This window comes from Octopus sinensis, linkage group LG30 (assembly GCF_006345805.1).
Source record: "Octopus sinensis linkage group LG30, ASM634580v1, whole genome shotgun sequence".
Taxonomy (NCBI): domain Eukaryota; kingdom Metazoa; phylum Mollusca; class Cephalopoda; order Octopoda; family Octopodidae; genus Octopus; species Octopus sinensis.
In genome coordinates this window covers 6,393,444-6,419,233 of record NC_043026.1, presented here as the reverse complement: position 1 = coordinate 6,419,233, position 25,790 = coordinate 6,393,444, and the positions used below count along the sequence as shown (strand labels likewise).

The 25,790-nt window shown below is 43.1% G+C and overlaps 1 protein-coding gene across 1 annotated transcript in view; it reads right to left on the bottom strand.

The window, feature by feature from the left end:
• LOC115226532 (carnitine O-palmitoyltransferase 1, liver isoform-like) overlaps positions 1–25,790 on the bottom strand; it is a 36,561-nt gene that overhangs the window by 9,810 nt on the left and 961 nt on the right. The window contains 11 exon segments of the mRNA XM_029797532.2: positions 1,650–1,800; positions 3,043–3,242; positions 5,007–5,146; positions 6,585–6,714; positions 9,371–9,419; positions 11,410–11,541; positions 13,093–13,197; positions 14,083–14,168; positions 15,452–15,669; positions 17,976–18,098; positions 18,806–18,960. Coding sequence (XP_029653392.1) covers positions 1,650–1,800; positions 3,043–3,242; positions 5,007–5,146; positions 6,585–6,714; positions 9,371–9,419; positions 11,410–11,541; positions 13,093–13,197; positions 14,083–14,168; positions 15,452–15,669; positions 17,976–18,098; positions 18,806–18,960 — 1,489 coding nt within the window.

Sequence of the window (25,790 nt, the reverse complement as noted above, 5' to 3'; positions counted from 1 at the left end):
CATGTTTTGAGTTCAAAGTCTGCCGTGGTTGACTTTGCCTTTCATCAGTTCAGGGTCAACAGATTAAGTGCCAGTTCCTCAATGGGGGTCGATGTTATTCACCAGCCCCTTCTCCAAGATTTTCGGGCCTTGAGCCTATAGTACAAAGGATTATTATTATCATTATCATTATCATTATTATTATTATCATTATCATTATTATTATTATTATTATAATAATTATAAGAAAACCATCCGAACGGGCACATAAGAAAACCATCCGAACGTGACCGTAGCCAGTACCGCAACGACTGGCCTCCGTGCTGTGGGCACGTAACAAACACCATCCGAGCGTGGCCGTCCACCAGCCTCGTCTGGCACCTGTGTCGGTGACACATAAGAAAACACCATCCGAGCGTGGCCGTTCGCCAGCCTCGTCTGGCACCTGTGTCGGTGGCACATAAAATCACCCACTACACTCTCGGAGTGGTTGGCGTTAAGAAGGGCATCCAGCTGTAGAAACACTGCCAGATCTGACTGGCCTGGTGCAGCCTTCGGGCTTCCCAGACCCCAGTTGAACTGTCCAACCCATGCTAGCATGGAAAGCGGACGTTAAACGATGATGATGATGATGATGATGATTATAAGGCAGTGAGCTGGCAGAGTTGTTAGCATGCTGGGCGAAATGCCTGAAAAATGATAGACAAAGCTGATCTCAGCAGAATTCGAACTCAGAACTTAACTGTCAGAAGAATTCCTGCTAAGCATTTCGTCCATCATGTTACCGTTTCTGCCATCTTGTCACACCGTACCTGTTCTATAATGGTTTCAAATTTTTCAACAAGGGCAGCTCGGGGCAGGTGAAACAAGTCAATTACATCAACCCCCCCCCCCCCCAGTGTTCAACAGGTACTTATTTTATTGACCCCCAAAAGGACAAAAGGCAAAGTCGAACTCAGCAGAATTTGAACTCAGATCATAGCACTGGGTAAAATATCGCTAAGCATTTCTTATAATAATAATATAATAATAATAATAATAATAATTGTGTACAGTGCTCAGGTGCACTACAACTCATCTAAAGTGTATATATAATCAGGTGTAGTTTCGGTGGATTTCGGAAAGCATGAGGGCCTTAAAGGATGCAGTGTCATGGCAGTCAACAACTGACGCAGGCAGTTTATTCCATGCTTCAGCAACCCTGAGCGTGAAAAAATGTTTCCGAAAGTCATGGGAGCTGTGTTGTTTTCTGACTTTGTAGGCATGTCCACGTGTGTTAGACACATGGAGATCAAAAAGGTGTTCAGTGTTGTTGTTGGTGAGGTGGTTGATAACCTTGTGGGTGTTTACCAAGTCCGTCGCCAGACGCCGGAGCTTCAGTGAATCCATGCCCAGGGAAACAAGGCGCTCAGAGTATGGTAGGTGTCTGATGGAGGGAATGCGTTTGGTTGCACGTCTCTGGACAGATTCCAGGAGGTCAATGTTCTGAGCAAGATAGGGGTTCCAAACTGATGATGCGATGGTGCACTAAGGATTCTGCCAGCTTGCCACCTTATACCTGTTCTATAATAGAATCTAATTACCATCATCACAACAACCTTCAGTTTACCTGGTTACCTAGGCATCATGGTGAAGCGTACCTTCATCTGCATCAGTCTCAATAAACTCACCTTTTGTGAAATGGAACATGCCATTTTAACTTCTGGATTGAAGGAATCTGGGAAATCCCATTGAAGTAAAGATGGGGGTTTCAGCTTGCCTTGTTTGAAATGGGGTTCACCATCAACCAATTCACCATCTTTGTACAGGGGATACATTGCTCTGAAACAACAGAAAAGGGGTCGTTAAAGCTAATCACTCAGACACGTATAATTCAACGTGGAATATATACTCTTTACTCTTTTACTTGTTTCAGTCATTTGACTGCGGCCATGCCGGAGCACCGCCTTTAGTCGAGCAACTCGACCCCGGGACTTATTCTTTGTAAGCCCAGTACTTATTCTATCGGTCTCTTTATGCCGAACCGCTAAGTGACGGGGACGTAAACACACCAGCATCGGTTGTCAAGCGATGCTAGGGGGACAAACACAGACACACAAACACACACACATACATATATATATATACATATATACGACAGGCTTCTTTCAGTTTCCATCCACCAAATCCACTCACAAGGCATTGGTCGGCCCGGGGCTATAGCAGAAGACACTTGCCCAAGATGCCACGCAGTGGGACTGAACCTGGAACCATGTGGTTGGTTAGCAAGCTACTTACCACACAGCCACTCTTTTTCTTTTATTCTTTTATTCTTTTACTTGTTTCAGTCATTTTGACTGCAGCCATGCTGGAGCACTGCCTCTAGTTGAACAGACCAACCCCAGGACTTATTCTTTGTAAGCCTAGCACTTACTCTATCGGTCTCTTTTGCTGAACTGCAGTTGTGGCAGATACTGGTGTCACACAAATTGGTTACCTGTGCTAGTGGCACATAAAAGCACCCACTACACTCTCGGAGTGGTTGGCATTAGGAAGGGCATCCAGCTGTAGAAACCCTGCCAGGTCAGACTGGAGCCTGGTGCAGCCTACTGGCTTTCCAGTCCCCAGTCAAACCGTCCAACCCATACCAGCATGGAAAGCAGACATTAACCGATGATGATGCTATATATATGACAAACTAGCAGTATCGCCCGGCGTTGCTCGGGTTTGTAAGGGAAATAACTATATAAGCATTTTTAGAGAGTTACTTCCCTTATATAATAGCAAAAAAAATGCATCAAAAATGGGAAAAAATGATGGTAAATTTTTTTTTTAAATCGTAGACTCATCATAGACGCGCACTAATACCCAGAAGGGCTCGATATGAATCACGACTATAAGATACCCGGTTTTGGTTAAACTGCACCGCAAAATGTGGGAGTAGTTAGGAATCTAAATTGGAGTAGACAGACACCCACACAACTTCACTTTTATATATAAAGATATATACAACCACAGTGTGTGATTATAGATATAAAACATGATAAGGACCACCAAATCTAAAGTAAAAAGTTATATACTCACTCATTGGTCATCACGTACTCTTGGCAATGTCCTACCACTGGAGCATCAGCATACGAGTGTTCACAGTTCAGTCCCATACGACCATTGGCAAAGTAAATGAAATTGAGGCTCTTGTCAAACCACAATGACCTGCCGTCACCTTGCATAAGGTAACAGGCCCGTTCCATTATGGTCTCAGCTGATAGCGTCTCCAGGGTCACCTAGTGAAATGGCAGAGGACAGAGAGATGGATTGATAGACAGATATACATACATACATACATACATACATACATACAAACAAACATATATATAAACAAATCAGAGACAGAAAATAGAATTCACTACAATTGTTTCAAGTTATTTCTGCACCTGCATCTCATGAGTAAGATGACATAGTGAAAACTTGTTTAAAAAGTCGCCTGATGAAGTGCAGTTTACACCTATTTCTTTACTACCCACAAGGGGCTAAACACAGAGAGAACAAACAAGGACAGATAAATGGATTAAGTCAATTACTTCTACCCCAGTGCGTAACTGGTACTTAATTTATCAACTTCGAAAGGATGAAAGGGAAAGATGACCTCAGTGGAATTTGAACTCAGAACATAGCGTTGGGGAAAACACCACTAAGCATTTCACCTGGTGTGCTAACACTTCAGCCAGCTCACCGCCTTGGGTCCATTCTACACCTGAAATGCTAGACAATTGATTGCACAGAATCTGACCTATGAGCTACAGGTGCAGGAATGAATTGAAATGATTGTAGAGGTTGACTAGCCTCCATGCCAGTGGCACGTAAAAAGCACCATCCGATCATGGCTGTTGCCAGCCTCGTCTGGCCCCAAAAGCACCATCCGATCGTGGCCATTGCCAGCTTCGTCTGGTCTCCGTGCCGATGGCACATAGAAAGCACCATCCGATCGTGGCAGTTTGCCAGCCTCGTCTGGCACCTGTGCAGGTGGCACATAAAAACCACCCACTACACTCTCGGAGTGGTTGGCGTTAGGAAGGGCATCCAGCTGTAGAAACACTGCCAGATCAGACTGGAGCCTTGTGCAGCCTTCTGGCTTCCCAGACCCCAGTTGAACCGTCCAACCCATGCTAGCATGGAAAGCGGACGTTAAATGATGATGATGATGATGATGTAGTGGTTTTGAATAAAGAATTTTGTGAATTCCATTTTCTGACAAGGGACCGATATACCTGGTGCCTGGCTGTACTCAAGAAAACCTGAACCCCATGGCAGAAGCATTAAGATCGAACCTTCTGGTGGCGTAAAGCCCTCATGGTAGTGCCAGGTAAATGCGCCCAGGCAGGGACACATAAAAGCACCCATGCAGAAATGGCACCCGTGCCGGTGACATGTAAAACCACTGGTGCAGGAGTGGCTGTGTGGTAAGTAGCTTGCTAACCAACCACATAGTTCCGGGTTCAGTCCCACTGTGTGACATCTTGGGCAAGTGTCTTCTGCTATAGCCTTGAGTCAACCAATGCCTTGTGAGTGGATTTGGTAGACGGAAACTGAAAGAAGCTTGTCGTATATATGTATATATGTGTATGTGTGTGTGTTTGTGTGTCTGTGTTTGTCCCCCTAGCATTGCTTGACAACCGATGCTGGTGTGTATACGTCCCCGTCACTTAGCGGTTCGGCAAAAGAGACTGATAGAATAAGTACTGGGCTTACAAAGAATAAGTCCCGGGGTCGAGTTGCTCGACTAAAGGCGGTGCTCCAGCATGGCCGCAGTCAAATGACTGAAACAAGTAAAAGAGTAAAAGAGCAGAGAGAGAGAGAGTCATTCATGTGAGATTATGGCTATGTGACAGTGCAGTCATGTGATGGTATGGTCATGTGACAGTGCAGTCATGTGACGGTATGGTCATGTGATGATGTAGCCACGAGATGTTATGGTCACATAACAAAGCAACCACAATAATAAGGAGAAACTTAGTGTTGCTGCTGAATGGCTGCCGAGACGAACTTACAAAAAATATTGCTGTTTCAATGGTTTGAAGTGATTCCTTGTTGATGCCATCTGAGAAGAAGGTTTCGCGGACTTTGGCCCAGGTTTTTCGTTCAATTCCAGTGAAAGCTGGAATCGATTTGGCTGCTTCTGAATAGCTATCTGGAGGAGAGACGAAGATGAGAAACATATAGATGAGGCATTCGGAAGTCTTGTAAATGCATTGATCTGTTCATGGGAGTCATCGATAAAAATCAATAAAGACACAAAGACAACAAAGTAATTATTAGAACGGATTCTAATTGGGGCAAGTGAAATCAAAATCGGAATTGAAATTGAAATTGAAATCGGAATCGAAATTGAACCAATCCTATGACTGGCACCCAGCAGTTGTCAGGACCTCTGGACTGGTGGCACGTAAAAAGCACCATCCGAATCGTGGCCGAAGCCAGTGCCGCCTCACTGGCTTCCGTGTCGGTGGCACGTAAAAAGCACCATCCGAATCGTGGCCGAAACCAGTGCCGCCTCGACTGGCTTCCGTGTCGGTGGCACGTAAAAAGCACCATCCGAATCGTGGCCGAAGCCAGTGCCGCCTCGACTGGCTTCTGTGCAGGTAGCACGTACAATGCACCAATCCGACCGTGGCCGATGCCAGCCTCGCCTGGCACCTGTGCAGGTGGCACGTAAAAAGCACCCACTACACTCACGGAGTGGTTGGCATTAGGAAGGGCATCCAGCTGTAGAAACATTGCCAGATAAGACCGGAGCCTGGTGCAGCCTTCTGGCTTCCCAGATCCCCGGTCGAACCGTCCAACCCATGCTAGCATGGAGAACGGACGTTAAACGATAATGATGATTCTATTCTAATACAAAACACCTTTTCTCTCCCTCAAAACTGTTTATCTTTCTGTTGAGGGGTTTTGACCAGCAAGCTGCTTAGTAACCTCACTGGTGTTGGTGCCATGTAAAAAACACCCAGTCCAATCTGTAAAGTGGTTGGCATTCGGAAGGGCAGAAATCAGAACAAAACAGACCTGACTGTTATATATCAATATATATTGATATATATATATGTATATACATACATATGTGCACAGGAGTGGCTGTGTGGTAAGTAGCTTGCTTACCAACCACATGGTTCCGGGTTCAGTCCCACTGTGTGGCACCTTGGGCAAGTGTCTTCTACTATAGCCTCAGGGTGACCAAAGCCTTGTGAGTGGATTTGGTAGGTGGAAACTGAAAGAAGCCCGTCGTATATATCGATATATATGTATATGTGTGTATATGTCTGTGTGTCTTTGTTTGTCCCGCCAACATCGCTTGACAACCGATTCTGGTGAGTTTACGTCCCCGTAACTTAGCGGCTCGGCAAAAGAGACTGATAGAATAAGTACCAGGCTTACAAAGAATAAGTCCTGGGGGTCAATTTGCTCGGCTAAAGGCGGTGCTCCAGCATGGCCACAGTCACATGACTGGAACAAGTAAAAAAAAAAAAAAAAAGTAAAATATTTTCATCTGAAACAAAAAGGCATAGGACGAATCATTCGCTGGGCCTTGATGGGTCAAGGTCCATTTTAACATCAAAGGGCAAATAACTTACTTTGGTTTTGATCTGCATGGTCAACGATCCACTCTAATTGCTTCTGGAGACTTGCGGCACTCAGCAACTTGCCATCCATGTCGTACATGTTGAGTTTATAGATCAGGCCTCTCCGAAGGATGACAATGTGCTGCAGAGAAAAACAGTTGAAATGGGATTTGATAAGGAGATTCTTCCTAATCCGTATAGGCTCAGAGGGCCAGTTTCCTGGCTTCCATGGTTCCTATCTATCTGCGGCTTTATATAGCTATGGTAAGACCTCACCTGGAATTTGCATCACCGGTCTGGAACCCCTATCTTGCCCAGGATATCAATCGTCTGGAAGCTGTTCAGCGACGTGCAACCAAAAGAATACCTTCCATCAGGCATTTGCCATATCCTGAACGCCTTACTTCCCTGGGCATGGACACATTGAAACTCTGACGTCTGGCAGCTGACTTGGCAGACACCCATAAAATTATTAACCATCGTACAAACAATAACTCTGAGCACCTTTTCAAACTCCACCTGTCTAACACCCGTGGACATGTTTGCAAAGTCAGCAAACAGCACAGCTCCCATGACTTCAGGAAACATTTTTTCACGCTGAGAGTTGCTGAAGCATGGAACAAACTGCCGGCATCAGTTGTTGGTTGTCGGAGCACTGCATCCTTCAAAACTTCCATGCTTCCTGAGATTCGTCAACACTACACCTGATTTTCTCAAAACTTCCATGCTTTCTGAGATTCGCCAACACTACACCTGATTTTCTCCCCTCCATACACACACAAGCATGTATCTGACTCATACATAGTTCGCTTTCCAGACATTTGTACATTACTGCATATACTCTGACAAGTTGTGGTGCACCTGAGCACTGTATACAATAATTTCATTATTATTATTATTATTATATACCCTCCTGGATGGGATGCCAGACCATCACAGGATTACTCACTTTTGCCAGCTGAGTGGACAGGGAGCAATGTGAAATGAAGTGTTTTGCACAAGAATACAATACACTCAGGGTCGGATTAAGGCCCATCGAGACCCTTAAGCACTTAAAAGATTTTGGTGCCCCCATTAAATATTATGTAATTCAAAAATATAAACAATAACAAACCATAAAATAAATTTTTATTTTTCAAAACGAAACGAAACAGGAAGAAGAAAAATAATGTTTATTTTTGTCTCCTTCCATTTTATTTAGATTTGAAAAGTTTCCTCCTCATCATTTTAGCATCTGCCTTCCATGCTAGCATGGGTTGAACAGTTCAGCTGGGGTCTGGGAAGCCAGAAGGCTGCACCAGGCTCCAGTCTGATCTGGCAGTGTTTCTACAGCTGGATGCCCTTGCTAATGCCAACCACTCCGTGAGTGTAGTGGGTGCTTTTTACATGCCAGATGGGGCTGGCAAATGGCCATGGTCGAATGGTGCTTTTTACGTGCCACCGGCACGGGGGCCAGTTGAATTGCAAAGTCTTTGATCAGATCCTCAAAATTAATCTTAGGTAACACATCTTAAGTGGTTGGCATTAGGAAGGGCATCCAGCAGTAGAAACCATGTCATGATAGACAAGCGGAGTCTGGACAACTCCCTGATTGCCAGCTCCTTGTCAAACTGTCCAACCCATGCCAGCATGGAAAGCAGATATTCAATGATGCTGATAATGATGATGATGTGTGTGTATGTGTGTGTGTGTGTAAAAAGTACCTGTGCTGGTGGCACATAAAAAGCACCCAGGAGGGGCATTAGGAGGGGCATTTGTACTTCAGAGTCAGAGGCAGTTTCAGGCAGGTTGGTATTGAAAGGGTTAAGGCCCTCATTTGCCCTGGGTCTGTTGATGGGTGTCTGTAATTTTCCTACGGCGGTTTTCGGTTATTCTACCTTAAGCTTTCTCTTAAGTTATATTAGTTATTTAGGCTTTCCTCTGAGTAAGGGAGAATATAATGATTCAACGTCACTTATACTCAAGTGTTATCATTATAACTAAAACCCTAACTGCAGTTATAACGTCGTATAGACATATACGCATGGAACGCTACATCAACGACCATGTATGTTGAATATTTTAATCGTGTCCTTTAAACCGCTATAAGAAACATAAAACAAAGATTACAGAAATGCATATTTATCTATGCTCAGTTGAAAAACAAACGTGAAGAGAAACATATTCTTTTTAATTATTTTATTTATATAAATATAACATTTCATATTATTTACAGTAAGAAAGATAACTTTGTCGTGAAGAAAAACGACTATAAATTCCTTAGCTAATTTCTTCTTTCTATCTAATACGTTAACCAACAAATCAAAATAGATTTGTGATTAACTTAGACATGGCATAAAAATTACCGATGTCTCCAAAAAGTGAGTTCCGTGGAGTTCCGTGACACCAACGAACACTGAAATATTTTCCAAAATTCAAGAGGCGATCCCATAACATGCTTACTATTTCATAGCTGGGACTCCTACAGGTGTTACTATGCAGGGTCAGAGCTTACCTGTGAATGATAGTAGGATAGTGGCATTAGGAAGGGCACATTAGAAACCATGCCACAACAGACAAGTGGAGTCTGGACATCTTCCCTGCTGACCAGCTCCATGCCAAACTGTCCAACCCATGCCAGCATGGAAAGAGGGCGTAAAATGATGATGATGATGATGATACGTGCATTAGATGGGTGGGGTACAAACAAAGGGCTTATTTGTCATTCCTTTCCGAGTGGTGGTATTTTGGTGGTACTTAGAGACCAGCAGACTGCGAGGGAGAGAGATCACTGTCGTATAAAACATATAACTACTTACCTTTGATGACTCTGTGTGTACCAGGGTATCAATTTCTTCTCCAGGAATCCTGAAAATGTAAACAGCAAAAGTTTAAGATTACAGGAAGATATATTTACACACACGCGTGCACACTTACATGCACATATGCACACACACACATGCATGCACGCACACACATACATATATTGTTTTTTTACTCTAGGCACAAGGCCCGAAAATTTTGGGGAGGGGGGGTCAGTCGATGAGATCGACCCCAGTACACAACTGGTACTTAATTTATTGACCCTGAAAGGATGAAAGGCAAAGTCGACCTCGGCAGAATTTGAACTCAGAACGTACACACATATATTGCATTTACCTGAGTACAACAAACCCTCCGAAACAACAAGAACTGTACTTCAAGATATTCATCATCATCACCATCACCATAATCATCATATCATCACTGCCATCATCATCATCGTCATCACCATCATCATCATTGTTCTTGTCATCATCATCGTCGTTGTCGTCATCATCGTCATCATCATCATTGTCACCATCATCATCATCATCATCATCGTCATCACCATCATCATCATCATCGTCATCACCATTATCGTTGTCATCATTGTTGTCATTGTCATCATCATCCTCATCATTGTCATCATTATCATCACCATCATCATCATCATCCTCATCATCATCATCATCATCATCATCATTGTTCTTGTCATCATCATCGTCGTTGTCGTCATCATCGTCATCATCATCATCATCATTGTCATCACCATCATCGTTGTCATCATTGTCATCGTTGTCATTGTCACCATCATCATCGTCATCGTCATCATCATCATCATCATCATCATCATCATCATCATCATCATCATCATCATCATCATCATCATCATCATCATCATCATCATCATCATCATCATCATCATCATTGTTCTTGTCGTCATCATCTTCGTCATCGTTCTTTTCATCATTCTATAACTTTTACCAAGATGGTATGGGTTGAATGATTTGACACTATCTAACAGGTCCTGGTTATGACTTCAAAACTGTATTCAATAGTGGGGGGAGGGCCTTAGTATGGGAGTTCCAGGGTTTTAAGGAGAGTGAAATCACCTCTCAGCTACTATCATTCACAGGTAAGCTCTGACCCTGTGTAGTAGCACCTGTAGGAGTCCCAGCTATGAAACAGTAAGCATGTCATGGGATCGCCTCTTGAAGAAGGTCACTCACAGACACCCATCAACAGACTCAGGGCAAATAAGGGCCTTAACCCTTTCAATACCAACCCTAAAAAGCATTTTAAAAATATGGAAAAATCGATGGAAATATTTCAATGTTAAAGTCGAAAATTATACGTAGCTGCCAGCGCACAGATTTGTAGATTAGCCTGGCCCTCTTTTGGCAGCCCTGACCTCAATATATTAATAACCAGATATATTATATCTGGTCATCAAATCTAAGTAGAGACTTCAAACTTGAAATCTTCAAAGCCACAGTCGAACCAATTCTACTATATGGCTCAGAAACCTGGACGTTATCAAAGAAGCTTGAGAGGCGGTTGGATGGAACCTACACTCGCCTCCTTATAAGAGCTCAAAATCTCTCGTGGAAGCGCCATCCAACCAAAATGCAAATATATGGGAAACTACCACCTGTGTCATCTCTTGTGAAAGGTAGAAGAGTCCAGTTTGCTGGACATTGTTGTAGAGCTGAAAAAGAGGCAATTTCTACTCTTCTCCTCTGGAAGCCATCTGCTCGCAATACCAGAGGGTGCACACTCTCCTACCCTCATGTAATCTCCAAGGATACAGGCATCCAGCAACAGGACCTCCGTAATGCCATGATGGACCATAAAGTCTGGTGTAGCATGGTAAATTCCATTGTCTCGACCACGGTCGAATGATGATGATGATGATTACCATCCTTAAAGACCCCCCGGGGACAATACTCTTTTTACTCTTTTACTTGTTTCAGTCATCTGACTGCGGCCATGCTGGAGCACGGTCGAACAATGATGGTGATATTAATGAGAAAAGCAGAAAGGAAGCCATACTTACCTGGTGGTAGCAAAGAGGCGTTCATACTGGCTCATACATATTGGTATCGTGTTACGTATGAGGAGAGGCTTGATCTCCTCTCTGTCTAGCTTCTGTTTAAACACCATCAATTCATGCAGCGTCGCAGCAGCCCTGCAATCAAGAGAATGGGGTTAACCCTTTCGTTACCGTATTTCTGTTGAGATGCTCTGTGTTTCTTTCAATTAATTTTAAATATAACAAAGAATTTAGTAAAATAACTTCGTTATCGTTAATCTAGTGTTAGGAACATAAATTGTGACTAAGGCTTGGTGGAAGAATTTAATTGAGAACTTATGAAAACAAGTCATTTGTACTACAGAGCCAGAGGTGGTTTCAGCCGGGTTGGTAACGAAAGGGTTAATTCTTTTATATTTTACTTGTTTTCAGCTATTGGACTGTGGCCATGCTGGGGCACTGGCTTCAAGAATGTATCGAACACCCAGTATTTACATTTTTTAAGCCTGGTACATACTTTATTGGTCTCTTTTACTAAACCACTAAGTTATGGGGATGTAAATACGCCAACACTGGTTGTCAAATGGGGGTCCAGGACAAACACAGACACAAAGACACAGACACAAAGACACACACACACATGATGGGCTTCTCTCAGTTTCCATCTACTAAATCCACTCACAAGGCTTTAGTCAGTCTGAGGCTACAGTAGAAGACATTTGCCCAAGGTGCCATCAGCTAGAATGGACTGGCAATGAGATCCACGTGGATAAATCCAAGCAGCTATGATAATTATTCTATGGAGAACTGTAGAGGGGGAAGTTTTGTCCTAAGTCATCTAAGATAACCCAAGGTTCAACCTGAAGTGGGCTGAACTCCAGCCCCACAATCTCGACTGTATTGCAGCTGCGTAGACCAAGTGGAAGTGCCTATTCTCCAAGGTAACAAATGACTTCCAAACCAAACAGGGGTCATGCAGTGCCTCAGGGCAAGCCATGAGGGACACAGAAAGGGGTCAGCTTCCATCGCATGTAAAGTCACATGAGTGTCCACAGATACTGACCACCTGACCACACAGTATAAACATCTTTCTCAGACTCAAGATATTATCATTACTACTACTACTACTACTGGCAAAGGGTAAAGAGTAAAGACCCTCTTTGATCATGAATGACCATGGGATCGTTGGATAAGAGTGGCAAGGAAGATGGGGAACTCGTGCTTAATAGGGGAGACTATCGTTGTAGCATAATCTATTTCTTTACCACCCACAAGGAGATAAACACAGAGAGGACAAACAAGGACAGACAAACGGATTAAGTCAATGATATCGACCCCAGTGCATAACTGGTACCTATTTAATCGACCCTGAAGGATGGAAGGCAAAGTTGACCTCGGCAGAATTTGAACTCAGAACGTAGCGGCAGACGAAATACCTATTTCTTTACTACCCACAAGGGGCTAAGCACAGAGAGGACAAACAAGGACAGACAAACGGATTAAGTCGATTATATCGACCTCAGTGCATAACTGGTACTTATTTAATCGACCCCGAAAAGATGGAAGGCAAAGTCGACCTCGGCGGAATTTGAACTCCAGCCTGTAGCATAATCTAGGGGTACAATACGTGACACAACGAAGATCTCCCTTTCATCTTTTATCATCTGAAGGCTCCCTACATTTCAAGAGGAACCAAGGTGGACTTACCTCACAACCTGTTTTTCTGTGGGTTTCCACACAGAGTGGTCCAACGTGTAGTAATTACTGTTAATGGCCAGGGGATTGCGGCCCATGAGGTAGATGTACTTCTCCCTATTTGCAAGACGGAAATAGAAAGAGATGGGAGTTAATGTATGAGGTGAGTTTATTGTTTAAGGACAGGGTAGGCAGCAGGTACTGAAAAATGAAAATCTCGTTCATTATGAGGGGACACTTGAATAAATAAAATATGACAAATGACTGGTGGCACGTAACAAACACCATCCGATCGTGGCCGTTCGCCAGCCTCGCCTGGCCTCCGTGTCGGTGGCACGTAAAAAACACCATCCGAGTGTGGCCGTTTGCCAGCCTCGTCTGGTACCTGTGTCGGTGGCACATAAAAAACACCATCCGAGCGTGGCCGTTCGCCAGCCTCGTCTGGCACCTGTGTCGGTGGCACATAAAAAACACCATCCGAGCGTGGCCGTCTGCCAGCCTCGTCTGGCACCTGTGTTGGTGGCACATAAAATCACCCAATACACTCTCGGAGTGGTTGGCGTTAGGAAGGGCATCCAGCTGTAGAAACACTACCAGATCTGACTGGCCTGGTGCAGCCTCCTGGCTTCCCAGACCCCAGTTGAACCGTCCAACCCATGCTAGCATGGAAAACGGACGTTAAACGATGATGATGATGACTGAGGCCGTTGACAATATGTCGTGCTTGAGAAGAAGACCCATCAAACCAAGCGAGATTTTAATCGTGGTGGATACTGGTGGCACACAAGTGGCACCTGTGCCAGTGGAATGTAAAAGCACTCGTTACATTCTCGGAGTGGTTGGCATGTTAGGAAGGGCATCAAGCTGTAGAAACCATGTCGAATCAGACTGGAATCTAGCGCATGAAGGTCCCAACTAAGTGGGCCACATCTGATCAGAGAGTGGAACAATTGTGAGTGTTCACCTGTAACTAAGCAACAATAACAATAAGGTATCACTTACCACCAATCTGTTACCCAGTTAGGGGTCCACCAAGATTTTAGGACCAAAATTTGTTGTAGCTTTGGCCCAGGGTATTGGGCAAATTTCTGAAAAAGAAAAAAAAAAGGGAAGAAAGCTTGAGAAAATACATATCTACAATAATATCCAGAGGTATGGGGATGACTGTGTGGTTGAGAACCTTGGTACTGAACACATGGTTCCAGGTTCAGTCCCTCTGCGTGGCACCTTGGGCAAGTGTCTTACTACTGTGGCCCTGGCCCAAGAATGTCTTGTGAGGGATTGGGTTCAGTAAAAAGAAACTGAAAGAAGCCTGTCATGTGGATGTATATATATGTGTGTGTGAGTGTGTGTGTGTATTTTTGTGCTTTATTTTTTACTTGTTTCAGTCATTAGGCTGCGGCCATACTGGAGCACCATCTGAAAGGGGCTGTTTTGTCGAAGAAATCTACCCAAGGACCTACTCTTTATAAGCCTGGTGCTTATGTTATCAATATCTCTTGCCTGAGATGTTACGGGGATGTAACCACACCAACATCAAGTGATGGTCATCAAGTGATGGTGGGGGCAACGACAGAGAGACACACACACATAAATACACACACACACACACACATATGATGGGCTTCTTTCAGTTTCCGTCTACCAAATCCACTCACAAAGCTTTGGTCGGTCCAAGGCTATAGTAGAAGACACTTGACCAAGGTGCCACGCAGTGGAACTGAACCTGGAACCATGTGGTTGGGAAGCAACACTTCTTACCACACAACCGCACTTTTTATCTTTTACTTGCTTCAGTCAATGAACCACGGCCATGCTGGGGCAACAACTCAACCCAGTGTTTACTTTTACTTTGTAAGTTTGGTACTCATTCTATCAGCCTCCTTTTGCCAAACTGCCAAGTTACAGGAACATAAACAAACCAACACTGGTTGTCAAGTAATGGTGGGAGACGAACACAAAATGATGATGATGATGATGATGGTGACGGTTGTGGTGATGATGATGGTGATGATGATGATGATGACGACGACGACGATGATGATGGTGGTGATGACAATGATGATGATGGTGGTGACGATGATGATGATGATGATGATGATGATGATGGTAATGATGATGATGATGATGATGACGATTATGAATGCTGCCGTGATGACAACAATGACTATGGTAGTGATGCTGCTGCTGATGGTGATGATGATGATGCCGACAATGATGATGATGATGGTGGTGGTGGTGGTGGTGGTGATGATGATGATGATGATGATGATGATGATGATGATGGTGATGGTAATAGCGCTTGTGGTGATGATAATGGTGGTGGTGATGATGATGATGATGATGGTGATGATGATTGCAGTTTCCTTACCTTGGCTTGCTCCCTCAAATCTCTAACCTTGTCCGAGTCTTCCCCGTACAGTGGAATGATTGACTTGATAAACTTATCCAGAGTGTCGTTTAAAGCTGGCACGGGCAGTCGAGGGAGACTCTGCTGACAGTTGTAGAGGAGGGGCGAGTGGCCACTCACCAGCCTAACTAACATGCCCCACGATTTCGTCTGTAGTCCCTGAGAACGTGGCATCTCATCTGAAAGAGAAAAAAATCAACATGAACAGATTAAAGAACAAGAGGATCATGGGAAATATTGTTGCAGTTGTTGTTGTTGTTGTTGTTGTCAGTGTCGTTGTTGTTTAGTCCAGGGTAAGTCTTGCCTGATGAGAGTGACACTCAAAGGTACTGTAACTATAACAAGCCACCAAGGTGTCCTTTGGGAACCATATGTCTTCTTTCCAGCATGTGGATAAGAAGAAAGCCACAGAGTTAGCTAACTATATATGGGATCTGAAGGCCAACTGCACATCAGACACCGTCAAGTGGAGCATTGTGGGGCTTTACCTTCATCTTCTTGTCACCTTTTTGTTGTTTTCAAAGGCTAACGTCCTTTCCCATTTTTGCAGAAAAGACCAGCCATGTTAGATATTTGAGTCTGAGAGATTGCTTAGAAACACAGAGCATGCTATACAAGCAAGTCAGGTTATCATGTTTTCACAGTACAAAAGTAGTGTGGTGGTAGTGGTGGTGGTGGTGGTGGTGGTAGTAGTGGTAGTAGTAGCAGCAGCACGGGGGGATGTGCTGTAACAGCATGTTGCTGCATTCACCTTTTGTTGGTGGTTCCTTTCCCCTGTTGGATGACACCTTTACACCACTCAGAGGACAACCCCCCAACCCATAGGTTAACGAGGTCAGAGTGCAAATCTTACCTCAACGTCTTTTAGTTGCCTTTTTACAAGAGGTGGGGAAAACATTGGGTCTATTTTTTTGACTTGCTGGTCCCCACACAGCACTGGAGCAACATGAAATGAAGAGTCTTGCTCAAGAAAACAATGTGTCATACATCTAGGCTGGTTGTGTGACAGTAAGTGAAGTAGCATGGGGACATGTGCTGTAATAGCTGGGCCCTACACAACACTAGAGCAAAGTTAAATGAAGAGTCTTGCTCAAGAACACAACATCATACCCCTAGCTTCAATCTGTGACATCTGTAGTAGTATGGGAACGTGCTGTAACAGGGTATCGCTGCATCCACCATTTATTGGCAATTCCCTACTATTTGTGGCAGGTGACACCTTTGCCCCATTCAGGGGACAACCTTCGAACCCATGCGTCTGTTTGTGTTGTTGTTGTTGATGATGATGGTGCTGATACTGATGATAATGCTGCTGATGATGGTGGTGGTGATGATGATGATGGTGATGATGATGACAAAAATAACGATATTGATGATGGTGATGATGATGATGATGATAATGATGCTGATGATGGTAGTGGTGCTGATGACAATGATGACGATGATGATGATGGTAATGATGATGAAGATGATAATGATAATGATGATGATGGTGATGATGATTATGATGACGAAACTGACGATATTGATGATGATGATGGTGAAGACGAAAATAACGATGAAGCTACATTTGTGGCTTACAATATTTTGAATTCTTTAGAAAAACTTCCAAAATATTTCCCACATTTCCCAGCTTTTCTCCCAGAAAAATCCTTTCCCTTCCATTGTTTATTTATTCTTCCAACATTTTGTCAAAATATCATCATTTCCACAAAATATTTCCCAATGACCAGACGCTTGTTTGTTTGTTTGGTTTGTTTTTTGTTTTTAATCTTGTTGTGTTGTGGATTCATCTTTGTCACTTTGTTGAGAGTCCAACAATGGCAGAATTCCTTCAGGTGACCTACCACCACCACCACCACCACCACCACCACCACAACCACCACCACCACCACCATCGCCACCATCTCTACCTCTTTTCTTTTCTCTAAGAGATGACCCCTTAGTCTTTGAGGACTGTGATCCAGGCTGTAAAAATGGTTCTATTTTAAGGTGGTGGTGGTGGTGGTGGTGGTGATGGTGGTAGTGGTTGTAGTGGTGGTGGTAGTTGTGGTGGTGGTGGTGATGGTGATGGTGGTGGTGGTGGTTGTAGTGGTTGTGGTGGTGATTGTGGTGGTGGTTGCGGTAGTGGTGATGGTGGTTGTAGTGGTGGTGGTGGTGGTGGTGGTGGTGGTTGTGATGATGGTGGTGGTGGTGGTTGTGATGATGGTGGTGGTGGTTGTGATGGTGGTTGTGGTGGTGGTGATGGTGGTTGCGGTGGTGGTGGTGCTGGTGCTGGTTGTGGTGGTGGTTGTTGTAGTGGTAGTGGTGTTGGTAATAGTGGGGGTGGTAGTAGTATTGGTGGTGAGGGTGTTGATGATGGCAGTGATGGTGATAATGATTGTGATGGTGATGATGGCTGCACTGGTGGTGGTAGCAGGTGTGGGAGAGTAAAACAAAACCAAAAACAAAAAACAAAAAAGAGAAAAACCATAGCAAGACTCACACATCCATCCGCGATAGGAGAGGAGCAGCCGAAGGAGATAACGTCGAAAGTAAAGCTGAACGATGAAGAAGAAAACTCCGACAATGAGGGCCAGGATGAGCTCGGACAGTCCATAGTTGAGATCTGCAAAAAGATGAGATAAAATGGCCAGGGGTGGACTAAGTCAGACAAAAAATGAACCCTTTAGCATTTAAACTTAGTGGTTCAGCAAAAGAGACCGATAGAATAAGTACTGGGCTTACAAAGAATAAGTCCTGGGGTCGAGTTGCTCGACTAAAGGCGGTGCTCCAGCATGGCCACAGTCAAATGGCTGAAACAAGTAAAAGAGAAAAGAGAAAAGAGAAAGATACCATAGGCGCAGGAGTGGCTGTGTGGTAAGTAGCTTGCTAACCAACCACATGGTTCCGGGTTCAGTCCCATTGCGTGACATCTTGGGCAAGTGTCTTTTGCTATAGCCCCGGGCTGACCAATGCCTTGTGAGTGGATTTGGTAGACGGAAACTGAAAGAAGCCTGTCGTATATATGTATATATATATACATATGTGTTTGTGTGTCTGTGTTTGTCCCCCTAGCATTGCTTGACAACTGATGCTGGTGTGCTTACGTCTCCGTCACTTAGCGGTTCGGCAAAAAGAGACCGATAGAATAAGTACTGGGCTTACAAAGAATAAGTCCCGGGGTCGAGTTGCTCGACTAAAGGCGGTGCTCCAGCATGGCCGCAGTCAAATGACTGAAACAAGTAAAAGAGTATACCAGGCCCCAAAATTCCAACTTGTTTTATGGTCAAACTGACCAGATCAGACCCCAGCAATAGCAACAACAACACTTACCTGTCGGTAAATTTAAATAGTCAGCCAGTCTCCACAGGAGACTGCTGGGTAACGAAGTGTGACTGTCCTGAGCAAGGAGAAGGGTCAGCAGACCCACCATGAGTATTCCCAAGTTCCACGCCGACGTTGGCCATAAACCATTATAAATTAAATTTCTAGGAAGAAAAAAAAAAGAGATGAGAAAAGTGGTTATTGATGATAAATAGCAGAATCAGAAGATCATCGGAACGAGTGAATTATGTTATTTAGAGCAGTGCTTCTCAAACTATCTGATGTGGTGCCCCGTGCCAGGGATCGGTAATATTACTTTATACCTGAAACAATATTTATAATCTTTTCTACTCAAGGCACAAGGTTCAAAATTTTAGGAGAGTAGGGGCCAGTCAATTAGATCGACCTCAGTACGCAACTGGTACTTAATTTATTCTTTTCTACTCAAGGCACAAGGTCTGAAATTTTAGGAGAGGAGGGGCCAGTCAATTAGATCGACCTCAGTACGCAACTGGTACTTGATTTATTCTTTTCTACTCAAGGCACAAGGTCTGAAATTTTGGGGGAGGGTGCCCAGTCAATTAGATCAACCCCAGTACGCAACTGGTACTTAATTTATTCTTTTCTACTCAAAGCACAAGGTTTGAAATTTTGGGGGAGGGTGCCCAGTCGATTAGATCAACCCCAGTACGCAACTGGTACTTAATTTATTCTTTTCTACTCAAGGCACAAGGTCTGAAATTTTGGGGGAGGGTGCCCAGTCGATTAGATCAACCCCAGTATGCAACTGGTACTTAATTTATACTTTTCTACTCAAGGCACAAGGTCTGAAATTTTGGGGGAGGGTGCCCAGTCGATTAGATCAACCCCAGTATGCAACTGGTACTTAATTTATTCTTTTCTACTCAAGGCACAAGGTCTGAAATTTTGGGGGAGGGTGCCCAGTTGATTAGATCAACCCCAGTATGCAACTGGTACTTAATTTATTCTTTTCTACTCAAGGCACAAGGTCTGAAATTTTGGGGGAGGGTGCCCAGTCGATTAGATCAACCCCAGTATATAACTGGATCTGGGAAATGGAAGCATTCATCAAGACAGTTATAGAGACATCACTTTTCCAAATGGCTGTGGCATTTTGGTCAAAACCATAGAAGAGTTGATTACCAAGGCTTACTCCAAACGTTGGACATAATTTTCAAGATCATGATTAGCTTTGCGAAAGATCACCAAAGAATGAAATAGTCCAGGTTGCCAAATTCTTTGTTAAATTTAAAATCAATTGAAACAAACACAGAACATCTCAACAGAAATATGGAAACAAAAGGGTTAAATTTTTCCATAAATCCAAATACAAACTTACCCCCAACACATACCTCCATCTTACCCCCCCAACACATACCTCCATCTTACCCCCAACACATACATACCTCCATGGTCATTATTATATACCCTTATATATCTTTTCTATCAACCTTAGTACCTATTTCTTTACTACCCACAAGGGGCTAAACACAGAGAGGACAAACAAGGACAGACAAATGGATTAAGTCGATTACACCGACCCCAGTGCATAACTGGTACTTATTTAATCGACCCCAAAAGGATGAAAGGCAAAGTCGACCTCGGTGGAATTTGAACTCAGAACGTAGCTAGCGGCAGACGAAATACTGCTGAGCATTTCGCCTGGCCTGCTAACGATTCTGCCAGCTCGCCGCCTTAAAAATATTCAGGAATTAAATTCCAAGCCAAAGGGTGCACCCGGGGTTTAACCGGGGGGGGGGGGGGGGGGCTAAAACATTCAGGAATTAAATTCAGAGCTGAAGGGGGCACCCTGCAGTCGAATGCTCTCCCACTGAGCTATACCTCCCCTCCACCGACTTAGTACCTTAGAAGAAAACTATTAATTCTTTAACTTATTTTTTAAGCCTTAACCTTATAGATCCCTTAATCCCTATTTGTTACCTTTATTCCTAAATAATTTAACATTTAACTGGTTTCTCCATTCATGCTTACCTACACATTTCCCCTTTATGAGACCCAGACCCCCATTGCTAGAAATATTTCTATAGCCATAAAAAAATTCCTGCCCCAACCCCTAAAAACTTGAAGAACAGCACTGGCATCCACTATCCCCTTCTCTTTGAATCCCTTTCCTTTTATTTTACTTTATTTTGTATTTTTTATGTTATCTTCCTTTACCCTCCTCCTCTCCCCTTATCTACCCTGGGTACATTTATTTTTCTGGTTTATTTTTATATTCCTTATTTTATCCTTCCTACCAATCCTTGCCAATCCCCTACCAATTGCATTCCTCCTTTTCTCTCTCTCTCTCTACCTCCAGTTTCCCTACCAATACCCCCTCTCTCTCTCTCTTTCTCTTTTACTCTTTTACTTGTTTCAGTCATTTGACTGCAGCCATGCTGGAGCACCGCCAGTACTTATTCTATCGGTCTCTTTTGCCGAACCGCTAAGTTACGGGGACGTAAACACACCAGCATCGGTTGTCAAGCAATGCTAGGGGGACAAACACAGACACAAACACATACACAAACACATACACACACATATATATATACATATATACGACGGGCTTCTTTCAGTTTCCGTCTACCAAATCCACTCACAAGGCTTTGGTCGGCCCGGGGCTATAGCAGAAGACACTTGCCCAAGATGCCACGCAGTGGGACTGAACCCGGAACCATGTGGTTGGTTAGTAAGCTACTTACCACACAGCCACTCCTGTGCCTATACTTACTTTTCTTTCTCTTTATCCCTCAATAGACATTTCTGCTTTCATCCTCTTTTGAACCAGAACCATCCATGTGTCACATTTCTCCTTGGATATTTACACAATGAAGGCTCTAATCATAGCTGGATTTACACAGGATTGAACCAGAAGACTTCTGGACTACCACCTTCACTATCAGAAAGTTGAACTGCGAACTCTTATGTTTCTTTTTTCTTCATTTCTTTCTTTCTTTCTTATTTCTCCAGTCCCTTATTTCATCATTTCCTTAATCCCTACCCTTCACATTTACCCTATTTGTCTCCAATTACGGAATATCTCATATTTTGGGATATCCCAGAAATAGCTGTAAGATTAAACATTTTTCTAATAATAATAACAATGGGTAGGACTTGAGATGTTTGTCCTGCCTTAGCGCTTGTTGTCCTTTTTAACAAATATATATCAGCTATATCAGAAATCTACAAGGGTTCCATAACTCCCGTCCCAGCTACAACCTTGGAGCCATGGTAATCCGTTACAGTACTTACCTGGCGTACCTAGTCGTTTAGATCACCTTTGAACTAAACCCCCATATTTTGTGTGTGTGTGTGTGTGTCTGTGTCTGGTTGTCCCCCACCGCCGTAGGTTACTGTGTTTTCGACCCCCCCTCCCGTGACTTAGCAGTTCGGCAACGAACACCGACAGAATGAGTGAGTACCAGATTTAACAAATGAGTACTTGGGTCGACTCATTCGAAACTAGAATTCTTCAAGGTGGTGCCCCAGCATGGCCACAGACAAATGGCTGAAACAAGTAAATGGTAGAATACAGACCAATAAAAGAGTTAAAAGCTAGAACACCCCCCATGTCTTTAGTAGAGAATACTGAAGAGGAAGGCCCGTGTGTGTGTTTGTGTGTGTGTGTGTTAGTGCGTTTGGGGGTGGGGGTGGGGTGTTTGTTAGATCATGTGACAATGCGTAGAGAGACCTAGTTAATGACATTCCATCATGTGGTGTGTGGATTTTATTAGTAAACATGTGCAGACAGGCAGGCAGACAGGAAGAGAGAGAGAGAGAGAGATGGAGAGATGGAGAGATGGATGGATAATGGTTAGACAGAGAGAGAGAGAGAGAGAGACAGACAGACAGCAAGAGAGAGAGACATAGATAGATAGATAGATAGCGAGAGAGAGAGAGAGAGAGAGAGAGAGAGAGAGAGAGAGCGAGAGAGAGAGAGAAAGAGAGAGAGAGACAGACAGATGGGTAGACAGAACTGATAGATAGATAGATAATGGGGTGTCAGAGAGAATTTGTTGACATGGAGAAGGCCTTTGACAGGGTTCTCTTTGGTTGTGATCAGGGTGTCACTGGAGAAACTTGGAATAAATGAACAGACAGATTATATATATATATATATATATATATATACACACACACACACACATAAAATCAAAATAAGCCACAGGATAAAGAGGTGATGCAGTACGACCGTTTCAAGCAGCTCCATTTAATTGAACAATGCAATCATTGCATCAATTTAAATGCAGAGCAATCCTCAGGTGCATAAATAAATAAATAGAATTCATAATCAGTCAGACACATCAAAATAATTTTATTCAATGCAGCTGAGGATAGCCCTGCATTTAAATTGATGTAATTATTGCACTGTTCAATTGAATGGAGCTGCTTGAAACGGCTGTACCGCATCACGTCTGGATATCCTGTTGCATATTTTGAATTTATTCACCTTACTTTGAGTTGTACAGATAATACCACACTGATTTGGTGCTTCAACTTGAGTATCTAGTTGAACTGAATCTCAATTCGCTGACGCGGCCGATGACAGTACCCCCTGATTGGCACTCGTGCCAGTGGAACGTTAGAAGCACATCCAAGCGTGGGGTGCAACCAACCCACTTATGAGTACCCCTCGTTCTTTGGACAATGAACTTTGCTTGCGAAGACCTAATATCGCTCGACAACCGATGTTAGTGTGTTTACGTCCCCGTAACTTAGCGGTTCGGCAAAGTACAAGGATTACAAAGAATAAGTCCTGGGGGTCGATTAATTCGACTAAAGGTGGTGCTCCAGCATGGCGACAGTCAAATGACTGAAACAAATAAAGGAGTAAAAGAACAAAAGAACATACATAAGGATAAGCATATTAAAAGGGGTCCCTGGGGAAACTCATTTAAATAAAAGGGTTGCGAACCACGGCCCTAACTCATCATCTTGCCCCCAGTTATTTATTTGACTAAAGAGGGCACAATATGTCCCCTGTTCACTGTACACTGTTTCCACTGTAACTAGGGATGCTACGGGTTCTATCTGACCCCTTCTCGCCAAAACCCTACTTCCCCTCCCTCCCTCCCTCATCTTTAATCCCTCAGTGAACCTCTCTTTCTGCCCCCTTTACCATTAACCCCACAGTGGACCCCTCTTTCTGCCACTCTCTCTCTCTGAACCCCTCCCCCAATCCTTATCCCCTCTTCAACCCCCCCTCTCCCAAATACTCTCCTCTTCTCCCTCATCCCTCTGACCCTCTCTCCCTCATCCACATCCCTCGCCCTTTTTAATCTTGCTCTCTCTTACCATAGTGAGAAAAAGAGTGAGACAATTGGGCACAGCAGATTGGGCGCTGGCGACTCGGCATGGCTGACTGCACACTCACCCTATTTTGGTGACAGTACGTTTTGGCACTGGAGGTAAACAAACATACACACAGAAATATGTATGTATATATATATATATATAGATTATATATATATATATATATATAGAGAGAGAGAGAGAGAGAGAGAGAGAGAGATAGATAGATAGATATGTATATATAAGTATATATATATATATGTATATATATGTATATATACATATATATATATATGTATATATACATGTATATATACATATATATAAATATATGTATGTATATATATATATATATATATATATATATATACATACATATATATATATATTACGGAGATGTACTTGCATAGCTAGTGACCTGAACTGAGATCGTGTGCTGGAACGAAAACAATTGCAGCGTAGAAGGTGTTTATAAGCCATTTAAGAAACACACAAAAGCCGTTCGATTCACTTCAACATTTAAGTTTAATTTGTCAAAGTATTTTCGTCGCTTTGAGACCGCGACCTGTTCACTGTCAAAATTCCGTGCAGCATCTATCTATCTATCTATCTCTATCTCTATCTATCTATCTATCTCTATCTATCTATCTATCTATCTATCTCTATCTATCTATCTCTATCTATCTATCTATCTATCTATCTATCTATCTATCTATCTTCTGTCTATCTATCTATCTATCATCTCCACACATATATATATACACACACACACACACACATATATATATATATGTGTGTGTGGATATATATATATATATGTGTGTGGAGATATATATATATATATAATCAGTTTATTATTTATATATATATATATAAAATCTGTTACTCTGAGTTTCCCGTTGCCGTTCGTCGGACAGTTTTTTCTAGCAAAAACTGTCCGACGAACGGCAAACTCAGAGTAACAGGTTTTGTTGAATTTTCTGCTGCTTTAAATAAAGCATATTACTCTACCACTGGTATTTGAGTACTCTTTTTTCCACCTTGTTTCACATTTATGTGTTTACTCCGGTATATATATACACACACATATATAAGTGTGTGTGTGAATACGACGGGCTTCTTTCAGTTTCCGTCTACCAAATCCACTCACAAGGCTTTGGTCGGCCAGAGGCTATAGTAGAAGACACTGCCCAAGGTGGCGTCACGCAGTGGGACTGAACCCAGAACCATGTGGTTGGTAAGCAAGCTCCTTACCACACAGCTACCCCTGCGCCTTTTATTATATAAATACATACGGTTATATAATGATATGATGTAATAATGAAGTGAATGTGTCGTTGTTGAACCCTAAATCGGACTTCATCGACATGTAGGATGAAACCTAATTCCAAACGTGACCGTCCCGTCTGTTTTTTCTCTAAGCAAGAAATCCAGGGACGTAATATCAATCTGTACGGCGCGATTCGAGGAAGGTTTAGTTGCTATGTCTAGCAGGCCTGGCGACCACGTACGGGCTGCCTTATTTTGTTGGTGAGATGTTTACATGGAAAAACAATAAATATATTTTTAAAAAAAACACGCAAAACAAACAAACAACAAAACGTCATGGCCAAATAACATGTAAAAAGAGACGAAACGAAACGAATCCATAAACAAACGTAGGAGGCGGAGGTGAGAA